General features: G+C 40.3%; 1 protein-coding gene across 1 annotated transcript; it reads right to left on the reverse strand.

Moving 5' to 3' along the window:
• Nucleotides 1-7,554: 7,554 nt before the first annotated feature.
• Nucleotides 7,555-19,791, reverse strand: BCAS2 (BCAS2 pre-mRNA processing factor). Its single transcript, XM_048497423.1, has 7 exons — nt 19,652-19,791; nt 19,481-19,573; nt 15,280-15,350; nt 14,331-14,492; nt 13,647-13,697; nt 10,648-10,728; nt 7,555-8,179 (listed from the first exon to the last, which is right to left on the reverse strand). The coding sequence occupies exons 1-7, from the start codon at nt 19,742-19,744 to the stop codon at nt 8,053-8,055; spliced, it is 678 nt and encodes a 225-aa protein (XP_048353380.1). The 5' UTR covers nt 19,745-19,791; the 3' UTR covers nt 7,555-8,052.
• Between the last annotated feature and the right edge of the window lie 2,488 nt (nt 19,792-22,279).

Here is a 22,279-nt window from a genome sequence, read left to right on the forward strand (position 1 = left end):
AACTAGCATTGGGAATAGCAGGCTGGCAACAGAGCAAGGACACTGCTTCATACAGAATGGGTGCTTCTTTGGGAATTTGGCATCCATCATGTGTGCCAAGGTATGGGGGGAGGTGGCCATCCATACTGTTTCAGTGTCCTGGGAGATACACTCAGTTAAACAAAGGAGGTCAGCATATCATATGTTCATCCTGAGGTGAGACAGCCAGCGGGTCTGAGCTGAACTCTGCTTATTTTAATCGAGGGCCATCTCTACATTCCTATGCATCTATCATATCCCTCCCTTGACAATTTGGGGGTACTCCACAAAAACAAGCAAGGCAGTTCAAGCATCTGATTATATCACAGTCATTAAGTTGCACCCTTGCCAAATAGTTCACAAACATTCAGGACCATCTAAAATGATATGTGGACTGGGAAAGTAGTTCCAACTATTCTCTGACACCCTGATGGGTATACGTTCTCTCTTCTCTTGGTTTGGAACTCAGATCAGCAATGAATTATTTTTCTCCGGCTTATCTGTCAGTTTATATCATAAACTGAGGCTACTGTATTTTGGTCACATTATGAGAAGATAAGACTCACTGGAAAAGACAATAATGCTAGGAAAAGTGGAAAGGAGCAGGAAAAGAAGAAAACCTAACATGAGATGGATTGATTCTATAAATGAAGCCAGGGCCCTTAGTCTACAAAACATGAGTAAGGTAGGGGGATGTTTGGGGGATCATTAATTCACAGGGTCATCATAAGTCAGAAGTGATTTGTCAGCACTTACTTACAAAGCATTCACTTAAGGCAACTTCTGTTCCACATTTATAACTTCCAATACAGAATAATACAGATTACGTTGCATGTAAGGAAAGGACCCTGTCTCCTTCTCCAGCTGAGACCCCCTCAGAACTTTCAATACAGATTAATACAGATCACACTGCATGTAGGGAAAGGATCCTGTCTCCTTCTCCAGCTGAGAGCCCCTCAAAAAAAGTCCTCCATTTTTCTTTTGGACATGGCTGTTTTAATCAGCACCCCTTTCAGAGCCTGAGTGCCAGAGAATCTGAAACTTGATAGTCTCAAAAAGGGACCTGAGTTCAGCCATTACATGAGGAAGGCTGTTATTGGAATTAAAATTGATTAAGTGCATTCTTCCTCAAGTCCATGGCGTACCTGTCCCAATAACAGAGGATTTTTCAACACTGAGAACATTACCCAATGTCCTCCCACATCTGCCCAGCATAAGGTGAGGAACTCAGTCAATGAAGGCACTTTAGCCATTAAGCTGCCTTCCGCCCTTAATCTCATCAATTATTTTTGCCACTCTGGGGTTTTTGTGCCCATGCTAGAGCAGCCTCACAATACCCTAATAAAAAAATTTTCCCACCAAATTATGACAGCATGAGTTCTAACCTGCAAGTAGGATTCAAACTTAACTTGACCGAATCCTAAATCAGGATGGCCAAGTACCCACTGGGCCCTTCTGTCCATGAAAGGACCTGAAGCCCCAGCAAATTGTTCCTCAGAGATCGCCAATCCAGATTTCTGCTGGTTAGAACTCTGGTTTCTCTCAGAGAATTCCTGCTGCATCCTTGCTTTGCTGGCTTCTCACTCCGATCCTTGGATCCCTGATGCATCAGTCCCTGCACCTCTTCAAACTTAAGGCCCTCGGATTTAAGGATGTATTGCCCCTCCCTGAAACTTCTCAATTTCTTCTAATAAGGTGCAATTTCTTGCTGGTGTGTGTGTGAGTGCTTAGGGCAGTTTCAGTGGATCTGAACCATTTGCTCTGCCAGCACTCCAATTGGCCATGTTACAGGACTGGATGAGAATTCCCATCAGCCCCTGCCAGCGGCCAGTGGGCTAACTGGGCCATGCTGGCAGGGGGGAGCTGATGAGACCAACAATCCTGCTTATCTGAGTATAAGGGTCCTCACTAACCAGGAGATCAGTTCTCAGATACTTAGTTTAGGGTTTTTTAAATATAAAATAATTTTAAAAACAAATATATTTGTGTGTGTTTACAATCACTCTCTCATTCTTTGTAAGTTTATTTTGGGGTATCATTACTAAGATCCACCCTGGTATGTACAGACTACAAAATCTGGCATTCCCCTTCTATAGTGAATTCCCGGTCTCAGAGTCCAGTTGGGATAAGATCCCCCTTTCACTATTTTCATAGATTTTTAGGAAACATTAACTTGACACAGGTTTTCTGTTCTACCAAATATGTTTCAACTTCCCAGTGGTGTGAAGAAATTAGAATATAAAGTGGGTGTGGGAGAGGGCACAGACAAATAAGACGTGTGGGATGGTGAGGAAGGGGAGAAAAATGAAGGCATACTGGGTTGGTTGATGAGCTTAGGAACAACTCAAGACAGGATTTTTCCCTCTGTAGTTAAAGCTTGCAGCCATGGGAAACTTCCTTTAAAAACGCTGCAAACAGCACGCCAATTAGGCCTTGTCTGTTCTGCCTTTCCTGTACTCCTAACAGCACTAAAAGTTAAAAACGTGAAATGACAATTCTAGCTCCACTTGGTCCACAAGGCACTTGCCTTGGACCCCAAGGATTTTGTATCCACTGCCCCCACCCCACCCAGAGCCCATAGCAGTCCTGGGTGAACACCTCAGTTTCCTACTATTTATGGACAGAAGGCATACAGAGTTTCCTCACATTCCTCTACACTGCTGCAGTTCTTTTTGATCCAGAAAGCATTCCTAGAGTTGCAGAATCTTTACAGAGGAACAGCTGTGAAACCAGGAGGGCTCTAGTGAGGTGAAAGAATGGGATGAAATTGCTCCTCTCCCCAATGAGGAGTGGTATAAATTAAATAATAAGGAAAAGAGTAGTTTCAATTCCTGATTTTTCCTAACTCCAGCACACACATACACGGTTCACACAGAGTCCACAACCCTGGGACTATTCAGAAAGGTCAAAAAGAGCTACAATAATGAAAATGAGCAATAGGAGTCTGTTCACTATGTACAAATAGTCTAGTGTCAATCTAAATAGCATTACCTAAGGAAGGAGAGAACTAAAACCAAATTACAGGAAGAGAATTGTGGTACAACCCAACTGGCCACCCTGCTTGACTATGATTACAATACAAGCCTGACCTCTCTGGCATCTGGACCCACTACTGGTGGAGGCTGATAGCTTTTCTACTAATCCTATGCAAAACATTGCATTAGCCTGTGTGTTGCCAAATTGCCATGTTAACTTACAGATGTAAATGCTGTATGAAAATCAGTCTCAGACAGTACCAAAAGTACTCTGACCATTCAATTTGTGTTCAAAACACCTCTATTTGGCCACCTCTATTTGAGGCCCAAAGTTCATTTAAAAGGCTTTTTAAAATTGATTATTTACATAGACTTTAATTTGCAATATTTTAATATGAGATTCTAATTTTCAACGTAGAACAACAGATACCTAGAAACAGAACCTATACCAGGGGCTGATGGGAATTGTAGTCCATAACATCTGGAGTGCCAAAGGTTCGTCACCACGGACCTATACTAATGCAAAGTAACACAACTGCGGCAAAACAAGTAGCAGTAGTGCTCAAAATGCTTAAGGCAGAATAATGCAGGCTCCTAGGTAACTCACACAGACTCTCTCTCCCACCCCCATGCCTTTGGGAAATTGAAACCTATTAGAGAACAATCCTCAATATTCCCCAACTTCTTAATTTTGCATGACAAGGGACAGGCACAGACCTCTCAACATCCACACTGCTCTACTTAAAGAAGAAAGTGTGGTTGGAGGTTTGGACAGCGGAAGCATTATCCTTAAGAGGGCTAAATCCAGTTCTCCAGTTGACGCAGACAGTGCAGATGGAGAATTAAAATTCCTCAAGCCCTTAAGAAAGCTCTGAAAACGGAACTGTGAAAAGATGGCTTGTCGCTGATTAGGTGATAAGCTGCTCATGTGGCTAAGTGGATGAAATAGACAGTTCACCACCTTTTACATGTAACAGAGCAGAAAGGATCCAGCGAACAAGGACAAGCACACTCGGCGTTCCAGTGCATCTCCCTTTCTACTTTCTTCTCACTTTGTCTGATCCTTAGAAGGAACTTCCCTCCCACCACTCAACACATCTCCACCTCTCAGTCTTCCACAATTCTGCTCCTGTTTACAGTATTTTCCAATATTTGAAACTGGTGTATTTGAGCTTTTAGTCTCTTATCAAGCTCCACTTCAGTAGCAACGGTTTGCCTAAACCTACTCTCCTTCATACCAACTTGTCAAACCATTCCCAGCTCATTATTGCCAATGCTGCCAGCAAAGGCTTAAAGACAGAATTAATGGGAGTTGAAACATTTAAGTAGATCCTACTGACTCTTATGAGAAGATTTGAATGGTGGTGGTTATGCACCACAAAGCAACTAGGAGGAATTTGACAGGTCTTTTTGCTTTTATCATACCATTCTTGAAATGGGGAAATGAGATTACATAGCAATGTGAGCAAATATCTTCGTTACTGATAAATGAACTCTTTTCTGCACCTTGTCTCAATGTAGTAGGTAGATAATATAACTCTCACAGGAACAGTTCTGTGGTCATATATTTGTTCTTTTATAAGACTGCATTTGGCACAGAAAGTTGGTAGATTGGCACTTCAGGATTCCACCACAATTTCATGTTTGTTTCCTATGACCTTGTGGTTTGAGACATTCTAGAAGAATAACAGTTGGTTTTTATACCCCACTTTTCTCAACCTTAAGGTGGCTCAGAATGGCTTCCTTTCCCCACAAGAGACACCTTGTGAGGTAGGTGGGGCCGAGAGAGCTCCGGGACAACTGTGACTGGCCGAAGGTCACCTAGCAAACTTCATGTGGAGGAGTGGGGAATCAAACCAGGTTCTCCAAATTCCACTGCTCTTCACCACTACACCATGCTGGCTCTCATTTGCCATTTACATTGCATTATAATTACCAGGAAGAGGCCAAAAGAGTTCTGATTTGAAACCATCTGAAGCACATGTATTGATCAGCAGCACAACACTACAAATGTCCACCATTACAGGGTTATGCTACAAATCAACATAATCCCATAACCCATTGTGGTGTTTTGCTGTATATTTTTATTTCTGTAATTTATATGTATGTTGCTGTGAGTTAAAATGTAGCATGTGGTCTTAAATGTACAGTAAGAAAGAGGGGGACTAGATGATAGCTGTATCCTAGGATGCAAAGTGAAGGGACAGCTTTTAGAGGGTGGGTGAAGAGAAAGGTGAGAGTTCTGAAGAGATAAATCTGTATTCTTTCTAAAAGTTATTAGCCTTAGTGGCAAGTGGGGAAAAAAGCCTTTGTGGCTAGGTCTATTTAAGGAGTATTGGTGAAAGAACTGTATCTATTTGTAACAGTTATGCTGTTACATTTCTAAATAAACTACATTTAAGAGCAAACCATTTTATTTAGAGTAAAGGATTTAAGTTAGAGCCACCCCTGCATGCTGAGACTATTCTGTCATTCTACCAAACATAACTAGGCCTTCCTGTTCTTTGGGCCTGAGTAAGAATTCAAAGGTCTTTGGATGGTAGAGAACTTAACAAGGAAACACTAAGGAAGACAAGTAGCGTAACACACCTCACCTCAGAACACTACAAAGAGGTAGTCACCTTTACAGGTGTTACATATAAGGGGTCTCAAAAAAGAGAAAAACCTTACATCTAATAACTCCCAATAACTCTTAGTAATAACTCTTATAACTCTTAGTAATAAGAGTTTGGATTTATATCCCTCCTTTCTCTGCTGTAAAGTCTCAAAGTGGCTTACAAACTCCTTCCCTTCCTAACCCCACAACATACATCTCATGATGCAGGTGGGGCAGAGAGAGTTTTGATAAATTGTTACTAGCCCAAGGTCACCCAGCAGATTTCATGTATAGAAATGGGGAAATGACACTTTGGACCTACCATGAAGTTGTCTTCTCTTCAGTGGGGCAAAGTCATCTAGGCTGGTCATATATCATTTGTTCAGGCAGGGCAATGCCGATTTTTGCAAGGACTTGTGGACGAAGGGGACTGCAGACATTCCAAAGTCCTGCAGTTTTCCTAGCTTAAGTTATTGTACCCTTTCCACCTCATCATAGTCATACCTTCAGGTAGGTTCTGGATGTCTTCACCTCACTGAAGAGAAGACACCTTCATGGTAAGTCCAAACTATTGTTCTCCTTCAGTGGAACTACAGTCATCCAGGCTGGTTATGTACCAAATCTTAACCAGGGAGGTAATAATTTTCTGTTAGAACCAAAAACAATATTCCACCTTATCCCTGCTCCTGAAGGGCTTACTGCAGGACACGTTTGTTGACAGCCACTTTGGTTGATCTGATTTGTCCAGGCAGTAATGGCAAACAAATGCTGAGCGGGAGGACCAGGTATCTACTCTGAACACCTTGAAACTGGAAAGAGCAGCTGACATTTCTAATTTCCAGTCAAGGTCAACAACTACACTGAATGCACCACTACTGGATCTGTGCCCTGCAAAAATAGGGTGCTATAGGACAAGTGGATGCAAAGGTTTAACATCCTCATGATGGAACTTTTAGAAGCTTTTAGAAACCCCAATCCACTGAGCTCAAACACAACGCATCAGACTTTCTACAAGTCTCAGCAGCCTTGATGCATACCTTGGACCCCCTTCTTACATTCAACTTACGCCACTCCTATTCTTAGGATGGCTGGGCCTAGGCAGAAGGTAGTACTATCGTTTGTTACAGATAGAAGGGGGAGGTGTCCAAGGATGGTAATCAGCCTGGGTGCTTGCCCTGGGACATGGGAAGTCTGCTGACTCGCCATAAAATCCTTGAAAAGGGAAGGAGGGAATGACAGACACTTGTGACTCTCAGGGGTTCTCTTCCTGTTGAATCCGAGAAGTCTCATAAGACTTCACTCCCGAGCCTAGAGTCCTCAGGGTGGGATAATTTTTCTTTCAGTTTCCCTTTTTTTCAAGGCCTGAGAAGACCCTCCTGATTTTTAGAAGACTTGTCCTCATCCATTTTGGTGAATAATAATTCTATTGTGAAAATTCAAAGGGTTTCAGCTGCCTTCCAGTTCTAGGAGCTATAGTGACAGTGACTGTCATGAACAGCAGGGCTATTCTGACTAAAGAGGCACAGGCCCCTTCGTCGAAGAGCCCTTGCAAAAATTTGCATGGCCCTGCCTGAACAAGGGAGGTGTGGCCTGGATGACTGTAGCTCCACTAAAGGAGAACAAATCCAGTTCACCAGATAAGAGTCCTCCACTCATATGGAGGAGTGGGGAATCGAACCTGATTCTCCAGATTAGCATCCACTGTTCTTAACCACTACACTACACCATGCCACACTGGCTCCCAATAAGACCTACTTACAGTTGCTTGCCAGGAAGGCATGAAGCAGCTATAATGTGAGAAGGATCGGGAAATAGGCTCTCAGGTTTGTAAATATCCTGGATTACAGAACCCAAAGCAAGGCCCCTTCATTTTCTCAGTAAGAATTTGGTGAAGAATCACCAACCAAATTATTTTTAGTCAAGTCATTTTTCATGCAGCTAGCCAGACACCTACAATTGCAAATATATGCTCAAATGATTCGTGTATTTGTGAAAAACATAGATTACAATGAAGTTTACCATCTTAATTAAAATCTGTTACTGTATCGTCTCTTTTTAAATATGATTTGATGTGAGCTTTCTAACATTTCAAAGCTTGTATTCCTTTCCATCAACTAAGCTGGCAGTAGACACAATGTCACAATTGCTTTAATTAGTATCAGTGGGGGTTTTTTTGCTGTTCTTACCAAAAGGTGAAGTTGCAAAATATTTATCTTCAGATTTTTTAAAAAATCTAATAAGGATTTAAAAAAAACAACTTGTTCATGCCAGAAATTGGAGGAAATGAGTCCAGTTTTAACTCTTCCAGGGAACAATTATGCTGTTTGTAGTCAGTTTTGTAAAGTCCAAGAACAGATAACACAGAGGATTTACCTATCACTAGAAACACAAAAATGAGTAGCTAAACCATGTGTTCAGTTCAAGCAGGTTTTTTGTGCTAGCAACAGAAGATCAAGAAAGGTCTCAGAAGTCCTGTTGAATATTTTCTTTGTTTGCTTCTCCATGTTGTTGCTTGATCTGAGAGATTTCATTTTCCAGCTGCACAATGGTTCGTTCAATCTCATAATTTTTACTGACCAGAGACACCCAACTGGAACGAAAAAAAATCATGGTTTGAAGAATTATTTAAGATGCCTAGTTAAAATACCAAGGAAACACAAATGAAAACAAGGATCCATGTGGTGCTGTAAAACACCACGAGCTCAGTAAGTATAGGTGGATACACACACACGAGTGTACCACTGACCCAGCAAAAGCCAGAAGAGAAATGCTACAGACCAAAGCGCAGGCAAATCGGTGGAAAGATTGGTACAAGCCACAAACCACAGCAAAAAAAAAAAAAATCACTTCTGGTCATAATACATAGCACTTGGTGCAAAAAGTTATAGATAAGAAACTAATAATAATAGAACTACCACTACTGTTGCACTCTGGCTATAACTAATATTTCAAATACGTATATTTATGAGTTTATATACATGAGTTTATATCATTGTTCATATTTTTTATATATTTCATTGGTTGTAAATACAATCATTTCTTGTCGACTACATCCAACCGGTAAGTTCAACTTATTTTTAACAATTATAACAAATAAATTCAGGGTCATCCGTATTAATTCAGGTAAGTATTTAGTTCATACTCTCCCATCAATTCAGCATCCTTAAGGTAAGTCTGTATGTATTCAATGATAAGTCCAAAATTGTCCACAGACAGAAGTCCAAATTCTTTTAAACACTTTTAAACACAAAGAGGAAAATGCATTGCGCCTAATCCGCGTTTTTCGATGGCTTCATCAGCCTCACACGTTGTAGATATAATTATACTGGCTTTATATGGGTACTCTGTAAATGTAAATTCAAATAACATTCAAATAAATCTATCATTATTATAATATTCACACCATGGAGTTTTTCAAGTCAATGTTTCCATACATATGCAACTCACTTTCTCTCAAACTGAGTTGAAACATCCCATCACGCTTTGACATGTTATAGAGGACCTAATTGTTATTCTATATGCTCTTTTTTATAGCAATTTCTACTAAATATAGAGAACACCTGGCAGGCTTCAGGAGGAATCTTTTACTACTCTATAGGTGCATTTTCATACGAAAAGTAATCCAGCTTTAAATCCATTTCTACTACATGAGAACCTTGTCAGTCTAAAATAAAAATCAACTTATTCACAGTTAAGCATGTACAACTCACTTTCTCTCAATCTGAGTTGAAATATCCCATCCTAACATGTTATAGAGACCTAATTCTTATCTACATGCTCTTTTATAAATTTCTACTAAATGAGACCACCTCAGCTTCCGGAAGAGTCATTTACACTCATAGGTGACACGAGTAATCCAGCTCCAAATCCATTTCTACTACATGAGAACCTTGTCAGTCTAAAATAAAAATATCAGCTTATTCAGTTATACAGATACAACTCACTTTCTCTCAATCTGAGCTGACATTTCCCATCATGCCATGATCTAGTGACCTAATTGTTATCTATATGCTCTTTTATAGGCTTCTACTAAATGAGAACACCTGAGCTTCAGGAGGAGTCTTTTACTCTCCTAGGTGACATGAGTCAGGAGGAGTCTTTTACTCTCCTAGGTGTTCTCATTTAGTAGAAATTTATAAAAGAGCATATAGATAACAATTGGATGTAGTCAACAAGAAATGATTGTATTTACAACCAATGAAATATATAAAAAATATGAACAATGATATAAACTCATGTATATAAACTCATAAATATACGTATTTGAAATATTAGTTATAGCCAGAGTGCAACAGTGGTGGTAGTTCTATGATTATTAATATTGACTGTTGCACCCCCTTTTCTTATATAGATAAGAAACTGTCATGGATGAGACAAGATGTAGGTCAAATGAGATACAGTTACCCCTAGGTGAAAGGAAGAAAAAAGCAATATGGACTGTCATTACAGCTGTACAGAAGATAGTGTGCTTGTGACCCTGTGTCTTGAATTCTTTCCAAAATTAGCCTGCTGTGTGCATCTCTGCATTGTGCTGCCCTTTTCCTATCTAAACACATTTTTAAATGTTTCAATTTGCCAAGCCTTCATCTTTGTGTGAGTTCACTTACCCCGCTGTTTCTCAACATATTACTTCTTTAGGGTAACTGGTGGCTACAACTGAAGCTTGGAACAAGACATACACTGAGACTAGACTACTGTAGTGCGCTGCACATTGGTCTCCTCTCAAAGTCAATTTGGAAATTCCAGTAGAACACTCCTGACAGCTCAAATAAAAATTTCTACATTAGATCTTTCTTTCTTTCTTTTTCTTTCTTATTAGATTTGTATACCACCCTCCCCCGAGGGGTTCAGGGTGGTGAATAACAACTGTAATGGTTTGTCAATCTGTATCAGTGCCTTTACCAAAGGATGACCTGACATGTAGTATAACTCAGTTGTTTCTGCAATAATTTTTGTAAATGTCAAACGTTCTGGAACTGCACTTTTTAGCTTTTATTTCTACAAATGGAAAAGTGTTGATGAATACATAGTTCAAGGAAAGAAGTTCTAGATACTTACGTAGATTCCATCTCCCTAAGTTTAGCACCAGCGGTGAGTTGCATATTCTTCCGCTGCCAGTTGAGGTCCTGAATGTGTTTTCTGAAAGAAAAGGAGGGAACAGTGAATCATTTAATCATTTTCTCTGCTATTACCCAGGACACGTTCCAGTGGAATGAACAGGGTCCTGTACAACCACAAGACCAAAGCAGAAGACTGACAGCCACTTTGATCAATCAGCAGTTCCTGTTTTAGAACAAACCTTCTCCATTATTTCTGAACCTGCAAACAAAGATCTGTGCCTGCTCTTCAAACTAGGATGGCCAACCACATGATGGGGAAGCAGGAATAACTAAAGGGCTCAGTCACACAGACTATGGTTTGATGGAGCCTATGAACCATCCCCAATAATACATCATGCACATATTCAGACAGTCAGGGAGAAACTCATTACATGGACCTAGGGACTCTGGATTTGTTCTGGGCCTTTTATACAGCGTTATTTCTTAAGCGAGCAATGTTACGTAGCTTCATATTCTAGGCTGATGTTTCCATTCTAGCCTCCTGTACAGGACATGCCATGAATGTCAGATTTAAAATCTGATTTCCATCAAAACTGAGATATATATGGACATGAACATTAAGAGCATGTTGAAGTAAATCAGGTCATTTTCTCCATACAGGCTTTGTTCAGAAGACATGCAAAGCCATGGTTTAATTCAACTAATGATCAGCTCATTAGCTGAGATTCAGTCCATCCCATTAATCCTGGTTCATTTAGCCATGTAAAAATTAGGATCTGAAGTTGGTTCATTAACCAGTCACTCTTAATTATGGTTTCACCTGACATACAAACAGGGAATCTTGGCTTGGCACTTCTCACACTTCCCAGGTGTGTGGAATGGAGAAAGGTGGTGGTCTGTTGTGAGCACTTGTATCACTTTATTTGTTGGGATTTATATCCCGCCCAATCCCTGAAGGGAACTGTGTATGTATCTGATTGTTTTCTTACTGAGTGTGAACAAAGAGTTAAGAAAGGGCAGTTAATTAGGTGGGTTCTGGATAACTCTGGTCAGTGACTTGTTCTGGGTGACCTTGGTCAGGCCCGAAATAGATGTCTGGTTGGCATTCCTACATCAAATCGTGTACTTCCTGGCAAGAGGCTTGTTAATACTATTAGAGAATCTTTGCTTCCATTTTATTGCCAGAAAACTACATGCATCTTTAACACTAACTCAACAGAAGATTATACCATCCAGTATTGCTACATCAATAATGAAAAAACAGTTAAAAGAATCCATAAAAATAGCTTACCCCAAGGTAAGCAGGTCACAAGCAAAGACCTCCTTCTAAGAAGCAGCACCTAATCCATCCAGCTACTCAAATTTATATTTTTAAAACTCATCTCCTATCAGCCAGCTGTCTCACTTGATAAGACTGCACATTTCTGGCAAATCTTATATTCTAATAATCAAGTGCCGCCCAGTCTGCAGATCAGTGCCAAACTGACACAAAACAGATAAAAGCTTCTCAGAAGGTGTGCAACAAGAAAGATGGCAGAGAAGAGACTGAGGGACGTTTACAAATGAGGAAGGCATGGGCAGGCAGGTGAATTGCTGCTGCTTAGGGAGGCTGCTGCTGTTGCGACAGCAAAGTTGAGGAGCAGCCTGGAGAGTTACTGCCACCAGTGGCAATGCAACAGTGAAGTTGTGGGGCAGGAGGGAAAGTTACATCACTGCTATCATCAGGACAGGTTCTCCAGAGCTCCCTGCCTCCCTCCCATGGGGGGCATGAAGCCAGGCTGGTAGGAAGCTCCCTGCTCCCAAACATCACTGCATGTGTTCCCTGCCACCTACACTGCAAGCCAACCATGGGTCCTGTCCCTCCATGACCACCATCCCCCAAACTCCACAAGTTTCTTGCGAGTTACCGCTTGTTACCTTATAACTTCAAACACTACAAACTGATCTGCACTTGAATATCTTATTAAAATATATAAAAATTGGTCATTCATTCTTGTAATCTGTAATAATTAAAAAATCTGTTTTAAAATAGTAATTACAAGTTTCTCATACACAGGAGCACCCATTCATCATCAACCAATACACCCACATTTTCAACACTATTTCTACTTTTGTGAAGTCAGAAATTGTTACTATTTTCAGATATTATTGGACCTGAATGTCATCATTTAATTATTCACTGATATGGGGCTGTGTGTGTGTTCAGTGCTGTCAAGCTGGTTTCAATTGAGGGTGACCCTATGAATCATTGTCTTCCGAAAAGTCCTATCTTTAACAGCCTTTTTCAAGTCTTGCAGATTAAGGGCTGTGGCTTCCTTTACAGAGTCAACACATCTCATATTGGATCTCCCTATTTTCTTGCTGTCTTCAACTTTTCCTAGCATTACTGTCTTTTCCAGTGAATCTTGTATTCCCATAATGTGACCAAAGTACAATAGCCTTAGTGTAGTCATTTTAGCTTCTAGGCCAGGGCTTGATTTGGTCTTTTTGGTGGTCCGCTGTATTCATAAAACACATTTCAAAGGAATCTACTATCAGCTTCTTCACTGCCCAACCTACACATCCCCACATAGTAGTAGGGAATGCTGTGGCATGAATTAATCTTATCATGGGTGCCAGCAACACATCCTTACACTTAGAATCTTTTCAAATTCCTTCCTGGCTGTCCTTCCCAACCGCCTTCTGATTTCTTGGTTACAGTCTCCCTTTTTGTTGATGATGGAGCCAAGAATTAGAAAGTGGTCTGATGGTGCTAACTATATTTTGGGTCGCCTTGTTAGCTACTGAAAGCAGATCTGTAGGACACTAATAACTACACTAACTACCTCAACATGGCTGTGCGTCTACTATATCGAGTACAAAAGTGTTGCATGTGTAGATTCTCAACAGACTTGCTGTAAGCATGCCAAGATTCTCAACTACCAAACTGTAAAGACTGCATCCTCATACATTTTTAAGAATTCGTTTCAGTTCAAAGGTAATAAAAATAGAATTTACCTCAAACTCTGCAGCTCCTTTTGTGCCTGTTCAATCATATGGACTAGATGCCTAAAAGCAAAGGAGTTCTGTTAGTTCAACAAATTAGCCAAGAACAAATATTACATCCATCCAACTAAAGCCTGAGCTTTCCTTTTACTTTTATGGACAAACATGACCTTACTGATTAGGCACAATGAAGGTTTGTTATCTGCCTGTTCGAAAACATTCAACTGAAGAACACATTCATACTACGCACAAAAGCACACTACCCTTCAAATAAGCAGTGGCAGTTCCATATATCAGTCTGCAACTCTCCAACAGTAAAATAACTTATAAGTTCCTTTCCAGCATAAAACCCACTTAAATTGCCAGAAAGCAAGTTCTGCACTTTTTGAAAAGTAGCTTAGTAGCAAATGATGCTTTTTTAAAAACTTGAGGCTATGATGGGTTAAAGGAAGAAGTGGTAACTCCAAGTCTTAGTACCAGGTGTGTTTCATATCTCATTACATGACCAAGTGTAAAGTGTACCATCTTGTATAACAAACCATGGAATAACGTGATCAATTGTCTAATTTATCTGTAGCGCATATTCTCCTGCTACAAAAGAAATGTAAAGATCTAGATAACCAGACACTGAAAATATTAATCCATCCAACTAAGCCTTTTCAGTGGAGGTGCTCAAGGCAGAGGAAAACTACTTACTCATTATACACTTTCCAGGCACTGCAGCCATATTGGGACATCAACTCCAAGTTCTCAATTCGAACTGCCTGATGTTCCAGTTGAGCCATTGAGTTATTAACACATTCCTGCCATGCTGTAATATCATTCTTCTGCCCAGAAGAGGGAGCAGGCAATTCATACCTGTTAAAGCACCAGAAAACGTAGCACTTAAAGCAACATCACCTGTAGTGTTTATCTAATTTTTGGTGAAAAATTCAAATACATAATGTTTTAACAAATAACTTTATATAGTCTATACCTTTTAAAGACTTTGAAAGCACAATGTTGGTTCAAAGGTAACACTTCCAGACATATGTAGCACCAACTGCAAGAGCATCAGCCATCTTTGAGAGGCAAAGGTAGCCTCTTGTGCAAGCAATAGGTCATTACTGACTGATGAGGTGATGCCACATCACAATATTTACCAAACAGATAGTTTATGGGGTAGTTTGCCACTGCCCTTGCTACTTTACCTTCAGCAAGCTGGGTACTCGTTTTACAAACCTCAGAAGGATGCATGGCTGAGTCAACCCTGAGCCGGCTACCTGAAAGTAACTTCCATCGGGATCAAACTGAGGTCCTGAGCAGAGTTCAAACTGCGGTACAGAAGCTTACCACTCTATGCCATGAAGTTCTCAAACCAACACCTACTTCCCCATAATTATAAGCATGATGCAACTTAGCATCTGGTTTTACTTGCTGAATTAATATTGCGTAGGTAGACCCCAATATTTCTTGAAAGCACAAAAAATAACTAATGGTTGTTTCAGTAGGATACTCTAACATCATGGCTGCTGAAAAACATGAAAGATCTTGATCATCACCAATTAATACTTTTAAAGCCATACAAACCAGTGTTGATTTCCCCCTCCTAAACTTTTCTTCAACATAAATGCTGAATACTTGATAAAGATCCCCTTAGATTTACCTTTTCATGCTCAGAAGTTCCAAAGGCTGTCGAGCTGCTAGGCGTTCTAACTCATTTCGCATTATTTCAGTCTGCAGATGAAAATCAAGCTGAATTAGTGAAGCAACTTTTGTCTAGTTCATTGTTTAACCTGTGAAGTCTTTTTTTTCACTTTAAGTTTCAAAGCGAGTTACCACTTAAAAACTAGAGTAAATTGTTATGTGAAAATAAGACAGCAATCCTAACAATAACCCCAGCCAGGTATGAAAGCAGCAAACAGAACCCACTAAAAAATGGCAATACATTATGTAAGTGTCCTAAAAGAAGTAAAGAATGAGCCTCATACACATTCTGATGAAGAATGTCTCACAGCACCAGGGTAACTACTTAAATTCCTAGGGGATGCCAATTCTACATCCATTAAATTCTATCTTCAAGCATAGAAAATTGATGAGATATTCATATTTTTAAAAAGATACTTGGCATCGGACAAATGGCTAAAATCAATAATCACCTACACTTGTGCATTTTTTTCCTTGTGAGACCTTAACCTTATGGAATGGCCTGCCTGATGAGGTAAGGAAGGCCCCCACCCTCCTGGTTTTCCACTAACTATGCAAAACAGAATTACTCAAGAGGGAGGTTTTCTGCACAAGTATAAAGGCTATAATGAAACAATTCAGAACGTTGCACTGGTAAAAAGCATAGGGACTGTGGCTTACGCTACTGTTAATCTGTCTATGACAATAAGTATGCTCTGACTATGTAATTTCTACACCACTTAACATGTCAGTTTTAAATGATTATACTTTGTTTCAGCTCTTTTAGACTTGTTTGTTTTCTGATTTCTGTAGTCTGAACCTACTGAACTGTTCAATGGATATCCAATTCTATTGATTGTATTTGACTTACACTATGTAATTAGCTTTGAACCTCAGTGGAAAAACTGGACTACAAATAATTTGAATTAAATGAATTAAAAACACTCTGGAATAAAATCGATCCACTAAGGAAATTTAAGGGATTCTTGAGAGTACCAGAAGCAGGGACAATTTGTTGTACAATACTATGTTTTGAAGTACCTTGACATTGCTGTGGAAACAGATTGCTTTTACAATTTTTCTGTGGAAGGGGTTCCTAATTTATTTTCATTATTTACAACCTGCATTTCTTACTGACAGTCAAGGCAGATTACACAGTGTAATGCCATATCATCAAACAGTATAAAAATGCAGTAACAATAATAATTATATCCACATGCACTTCACCTATTAAAACAACTGAGTGGAATGAGTATGGAAAGAATAAGTGTGGTCCACAACAGTTTCATCCATCTGTTGCTATAATACTGGTGGGATTTAGTTTGGTGTTTCAGCAGGTATTGTTACCGCGGGGTAACGTTTTTAGAAACTTTAAGCCAAAAAGCTCAAGCCAACAAGGAATAAAATTAAAGAAATACTTTTATTCAGACCAACAAAGGGCAAGTTAGTATCAGAGGAGCCACCCTAAAATGGCTGCGGTTTCCAGTTCTTATAGGATAAAGACAGGTTACATCAGAAGAGTGCCATTGGAAGGAATTACACCCAAAGTACAACCACCAACAATCAATCACCCAAGGAGGAGGAGATCTTCCCCTTACCCAAAACATTTTAGACATGTAGATGCCCTCATTGGAGGATGTCAGTAATTCACACTTCTGACGTCCTGTGAACTAGGACCTAGCATTACTTTATCAGTATTGTTCTCTGTTGTCCTACTTATCTAAACAAAGAGCCTAAACATTTGGCTGTGTTCTGGTTTGTATCAGAAAAAGGACAGACTTGTGGTGCCAGTGAGGACAAGACCTAAAAGAAAACATAGTTTAAAGTCTCCTAAATTCCAAAGGGTAAGTTAGAACAAAGGATATTCATCAAGGCTAAGAATCTTCTGGTTAGTGAAGGGAAGAAGGGCAAAGTGCAAAAGGCCTACATGCCTTTTGTTTAACAGCTTATAACTGTCAATAAAAATTATAAGGAAAAAGAAATAATTAAAAGATCTATATTTTCTATAAGTATTTGAAGAACTCTTTTAAACTTGATCTGTGCCTACAGTATCTACTGTTCAACCTACTGTTTTAATACTGGGGAAAAACCCAGAATCTGTATAACGAGTATTCAATAATGAAGCAATTAATAATTCTGGGAAAGTTTTCAGAAAAAAGCAGCCAAATATTTAGAGAATGTTCCTAGATGGAAGTTCTTTTTTTTTTAAGCAAATGCACACTGGAGCAAGACAAGCAAGTTACTAATTTTTATTTTAGCTGCTATTTTGCACTTTTTGCAAACCCAAACATAAAACTTAGTTTTATACACTATGTAGTTTTATAGAACCTGTTTAATACTGTGGAGAATACTATAAACCGGAGTCTTTAGTCTAGTCCAAATCTCAACTCAGCTGTGAGCTCACTAACCAATTTTTTAAAGGCTGTTATTCTCTCAGGCCCACAAATACTTTCCTCTCTCACAGAACTGTTGTTTTCTGAGGTAACACATCTGACATATTTTAAATATAAGAAGCTAAATTAACAATATTTGTGAAAAGTTTTGCTCACTTTTACCCTACCACACAGCTATTATATGATTGTCATAAACTTCCTGAGACAAACTGCCCTCACAATTTTGATTTTCCCCATGTGCCATCCTGTCACAACCAGGCTTTCAAGGCAAAAGACCAACAGTGGTGATTTGCCATTGCATCCCTCTTAACAGCTATCTCGGTATTCCTTGGTGGTCTCCATCCTAATACAAACAAGCATCCAACATCCTGCTTAGCATCCAAAATTTCACAAGACCAGGCTAGTCTGGGTCATCCAAATCATTCCATTGTACTCTTTTGGTTTCCCAATATCAATTCTGAAAAGGTACAAATGGAAATACAACAGTCCTGCTATTTACATTCTACAAAGATTTTCCATTAAAAAAAAAAACTTCACTAGCCAAAGCTCTGCTATTTTGCAGTTATGAGAATTTAAAATCAAGTTATCAAAAATTAAAGAACTGGTTTCATTTCTATAATGTGCCTCAAACTGATAATTTGCAATTAACCATTACATCAATATAGCTAGTTTCAGGTCTAGACAGGAATGTTTTTGCGGAGCTCATTTTTTTATTAAACCCTGAGACTGGGCTATACCATTTAATTCCTAAAACTAAAAAATTAGTTCAGCAGTAAGCTATTCTGGGGATGAGTTCACTCTCACCCCCAGGGTGTAATTACTCTCTAAACAAAAAGGAATTTTAAACAGAGGCACTTCAATTATTTATGGTTTAACTGTCACTGAAGACATTTCATTTCTTCACACCAACCCTTCAAACCAACCCATCTTCTCCCCACACTGTGAAAGGGTGATCAGCCCCCAACTACCGCCTAATTTCCACCAGTTGAGGCCTGGTCTACATGTGCAGTAGAAAGAGGCTGAAACTTACTTAATCTATACTTCACCTTTCTTTACAATAGGGACTCAAAGCAGCTGACATCACTCTCCTACTCCATTCTAAACTCACAACAACTCTGTGAAGAGATAAGGCTGAAAACATGCAACTTGTGTAAAGATACTTTGAACATTACAAAAAGCTACATAAAACTATCAGAGGGGTAATTTGGGTGGAGATTAAGAGTGGGTCCATGTGGGTAGTGGTTCTGATGGAGCTAGGGAGGCGGGGTTTAGGCGTGGCCCTGTCTGCATGCACAGACAAGAGTGAGATAGTAAAATTAGAACGGTTTTTAAAATTGTTCTGTAAGGAAATAAGAAATAATGCAAAGAAACAGCCAGTTCTGGAGCCTTCTGATGAACTTACAACTGCCTTTCATCATGGGGTATCTTTCAGAACTGGTGCTTTCATGGCAGAGTGTGGATCTGAGCACAAGTGTCCCACATCCTTGCCCAACACTGCAATAACTACACAATTCTGTACTACTTCCAGTGGGAGGTGCCAATCCTGAATGATACCCCACGACTAAAGGGAGTTGAAAGTACACAGCAAAAGGTTCCAGAACTGGTTGTTTCCTTGCATTATTACTCTTCTACTTAAAGAGCAATCACAAAACCATTCCAACTTTACTACCTAACTCTCCCGCGCATGCAGACAAGGCCACGCCTAAACCCCCCTCCCCGGCTCGATTACAACCGTTACCCACCACCCAAAACTACCCCTTTGGTAGCCCAATACTGCCCCTGGCTCACCTCAAACGCGCTGTAGTCTGGCGCAGGCAGGTAACTCAAGTAGTTCTTGGTGGGCCGATAACGCCGCGTCTCCTCCTCCACCAGCGCCGCGGCCTGGACAGACAAACAAGCACATGTTAGATCAGCTTCTCTGAAGGGCTCGGGGGGCCCTCAACCCGCCGCGCCACTCACCGCCTCCCGCACGCCGGGCGCCTCATAGCCTTGGTCGAAATACGGGAGCGCGTCAACCGCGACTTCACCCGCCACCAGCCCCGGCCCCGACATCGCGCGCTGCCCGCCTCCCACACTTCCGCTGCACCGCGCATGCGCTGTCGCCCAGCAACGCCTTTAAACGGATCTATACGCGTGCGCATTTTTCCAGCTGTTTGGGAAAACCTGCTCCTACTACGCCTGCGTGATTTTACTGTCTGGCAAAACCGCCGGCTCCCCCTGTCGGTTGAACTGCCGTATAGCCGGGGCGTTCAAAAACAGGGTAGAGCTCTCGTAGTGACCGGGTTTCATTCTTTGTAAACTGCTATGGGTTGGGAGTTTAAAATATTTAATAAACAAGTACGTGTTTAAATAACTGCGAAATACTATCGCAGTACTGGAATCTAGACAACATTCTGCAAGGCTGCAAATCCTACGGATTTGAGTGAGACCCTCATTATGTTAGCGACATTGTTTATGAATTACCGTTATATTCCATGGAGCCAAAAAGCAGACTGTGTAATGAGTGGTGGGAGTATGTATGTATGTATGTATGTATGTATGTATACCATTCATTGCAAAAGATAAAAAGACATAACTGGTTGTGGTGGGTTTTCTGGGCTGTGTGGCCATGGTCTGGTAGATCTTGTTCCTAACGTTTCACCTGCATCTGTGGCTGGCATCTTCAGAAGTGTATCACAGAGGAAAGTCTGTTACACGTTGTGTCCAGTGAGAAGTGAATAATCCCATTATATTTATATTTTAGTGGGGTATATTTTGTCCATGTCCCAGGGTGGGGAACCAGAAAGTAAGTGTTTGAGTTGAACTGCTATGCAAAGGTGTGGTTGACAGTATTGTATTGCGGGTGGGGGGTTTTCAGTCCAGGGAGTGATTCACATTTGCATTCCCTGCAGCACCAACAGTCTTAGTGAATGCAAACCCTGTGTTTGGGTGGAGTCCATTGTCCATAGGCCCAGTCTACGCATGCAGAAAAAATGAAATGGCAATGAAGTTGTAAAATGGACTGTATAACTTCAGACTGCAGGTCCACAATTACATTCTTCAAAATTCCCCCACGTGAACAATCCCATTATATTTAAAACTAGAAGAACATGTTACAGCTAGATCAGAGGCTATGATTCATTTGTGCTTATTGTATACATTATGTTATGTATGGCAGAAATATGTATTTACTTTCTAAAATGTAGTGACGAGGGGCTTTTTTACCTAATACTGATAAGAGTGCCACAAGTATTAACTTGTTACCGTGTTTCCCCGAATATAAGACAGTGTCTTATATTAATTTTTGCTCCCAAAGATGTGCTATGTCTTATTTTCAGGGGATGCCTTATTTTTCCTGTGTTCTGTTCGTCGGGCATGCTTCCAAACAAAAACTTTGCTATGTCTTACTTTTGGGGGATGCCTTATATTTCACACTTCAACAAAACCTCTACTATGTCTTATTTTTCGGGGATGTCTTATATTAGGGGAAACAGGGTACATGTAATCATATGATTATCTGTATATTTGTTTATATTCTTGCATATTGCTTATTAAAGGTTCTAATTTTGGCTTTTTATGCACCTCAAACTCATTGCACGGCTAAGAAGCAATTGCTTCACTATCTTTGCTTTAAAGTAAGTTTTTTGTGTGTGCACTATTCCCCCCCCCCCCATGACTTTAACCTGTCACAAAGTGTCTCAAAGATGGCAGATTTGCCATTTTGCCCACCTTTTTCATCATCATGCACTGTAGCATGCCTGCCTTTTGTGAGGGGCAAGCATCATCTGATTTATCAATAGTTCACTGAATAGGAGATCTTCCCACTGTCAGACTACCCTGCAGGTACCCTCCAAAGACTTCTGATCAAGGGGTGGTGGTGACTGGTCTATGTGAGGGGGTGACAGGCAGTAAACTCCCTTGTGTTCTGCTTAAAGCATTCCCCCTCTTTCCTCTTCCTCCTCTTGACACTGTTTGTTTTAAAGTGTCTCCCCCCCCAAAGCCTTGTCAATTTCACTGGGTATCACTGGAGGACACTTTTTTATTTTTAAAGGGAATTCAACAGGGAACTTCTACAAACTAGGATCGTTTCAGACATGGAGGGGGCATGGCAGGGAGAGAGGCAGTGAAGTAAGGGGATTGCTTTGGTGTGGGTGGGGAAAGGTAGGGAGATAACCCAAAGAAAATCTTAATTCATGGTGATCTTCCCTTTTCCTGCAAAGAGAAAAAAAAATGCACTTAAATAGGTTTTGAAAAACACAGGGATTTTTTTATCTGAGAGCAAAGTGAGTGCTGAAGAGGGGAAAATGTGCACATAACCAAAAATCAAGCACAAAGGGAATGTAAGCACAAAGCAAAGAAGCCTACGTGTGGTAAATGGCCGCTGTGTTTCTTTTTTCCCGTTTGCAAGGTCCTGTTCCTCTTTTTCTTTTGGGGGAAGGTTAGACTAGAAATTTTCTCCCTAGCATGCTAATTTTGTATTTGCCAGAAGATTTTATATTATGGAGCATTAATACAGTTACTTCCTGATCTCCTTTCAGGGATGACTAACAGCATAATCGGCAGCAACCATGTGGTTTTTCTAACAGAAATTCACACACATATGACATA

Source organism: Sphaerodactylus townsendi, linkage group LG05 (genome assembly GCF_021028975.2).
Source record: "Sphaerodactylus townsendi isolate TG3544 linkage group LG05, MPM_Stown_v2.3, whole genome shotgun sequence".
Taxonomy (NCBI): Eukaryota; Metazoa; Chordata; class Lepidosauria; order Squamata; family Sphaerodactylidae; genus Sphaerodactylus; species Sphaerodactylus townsendi.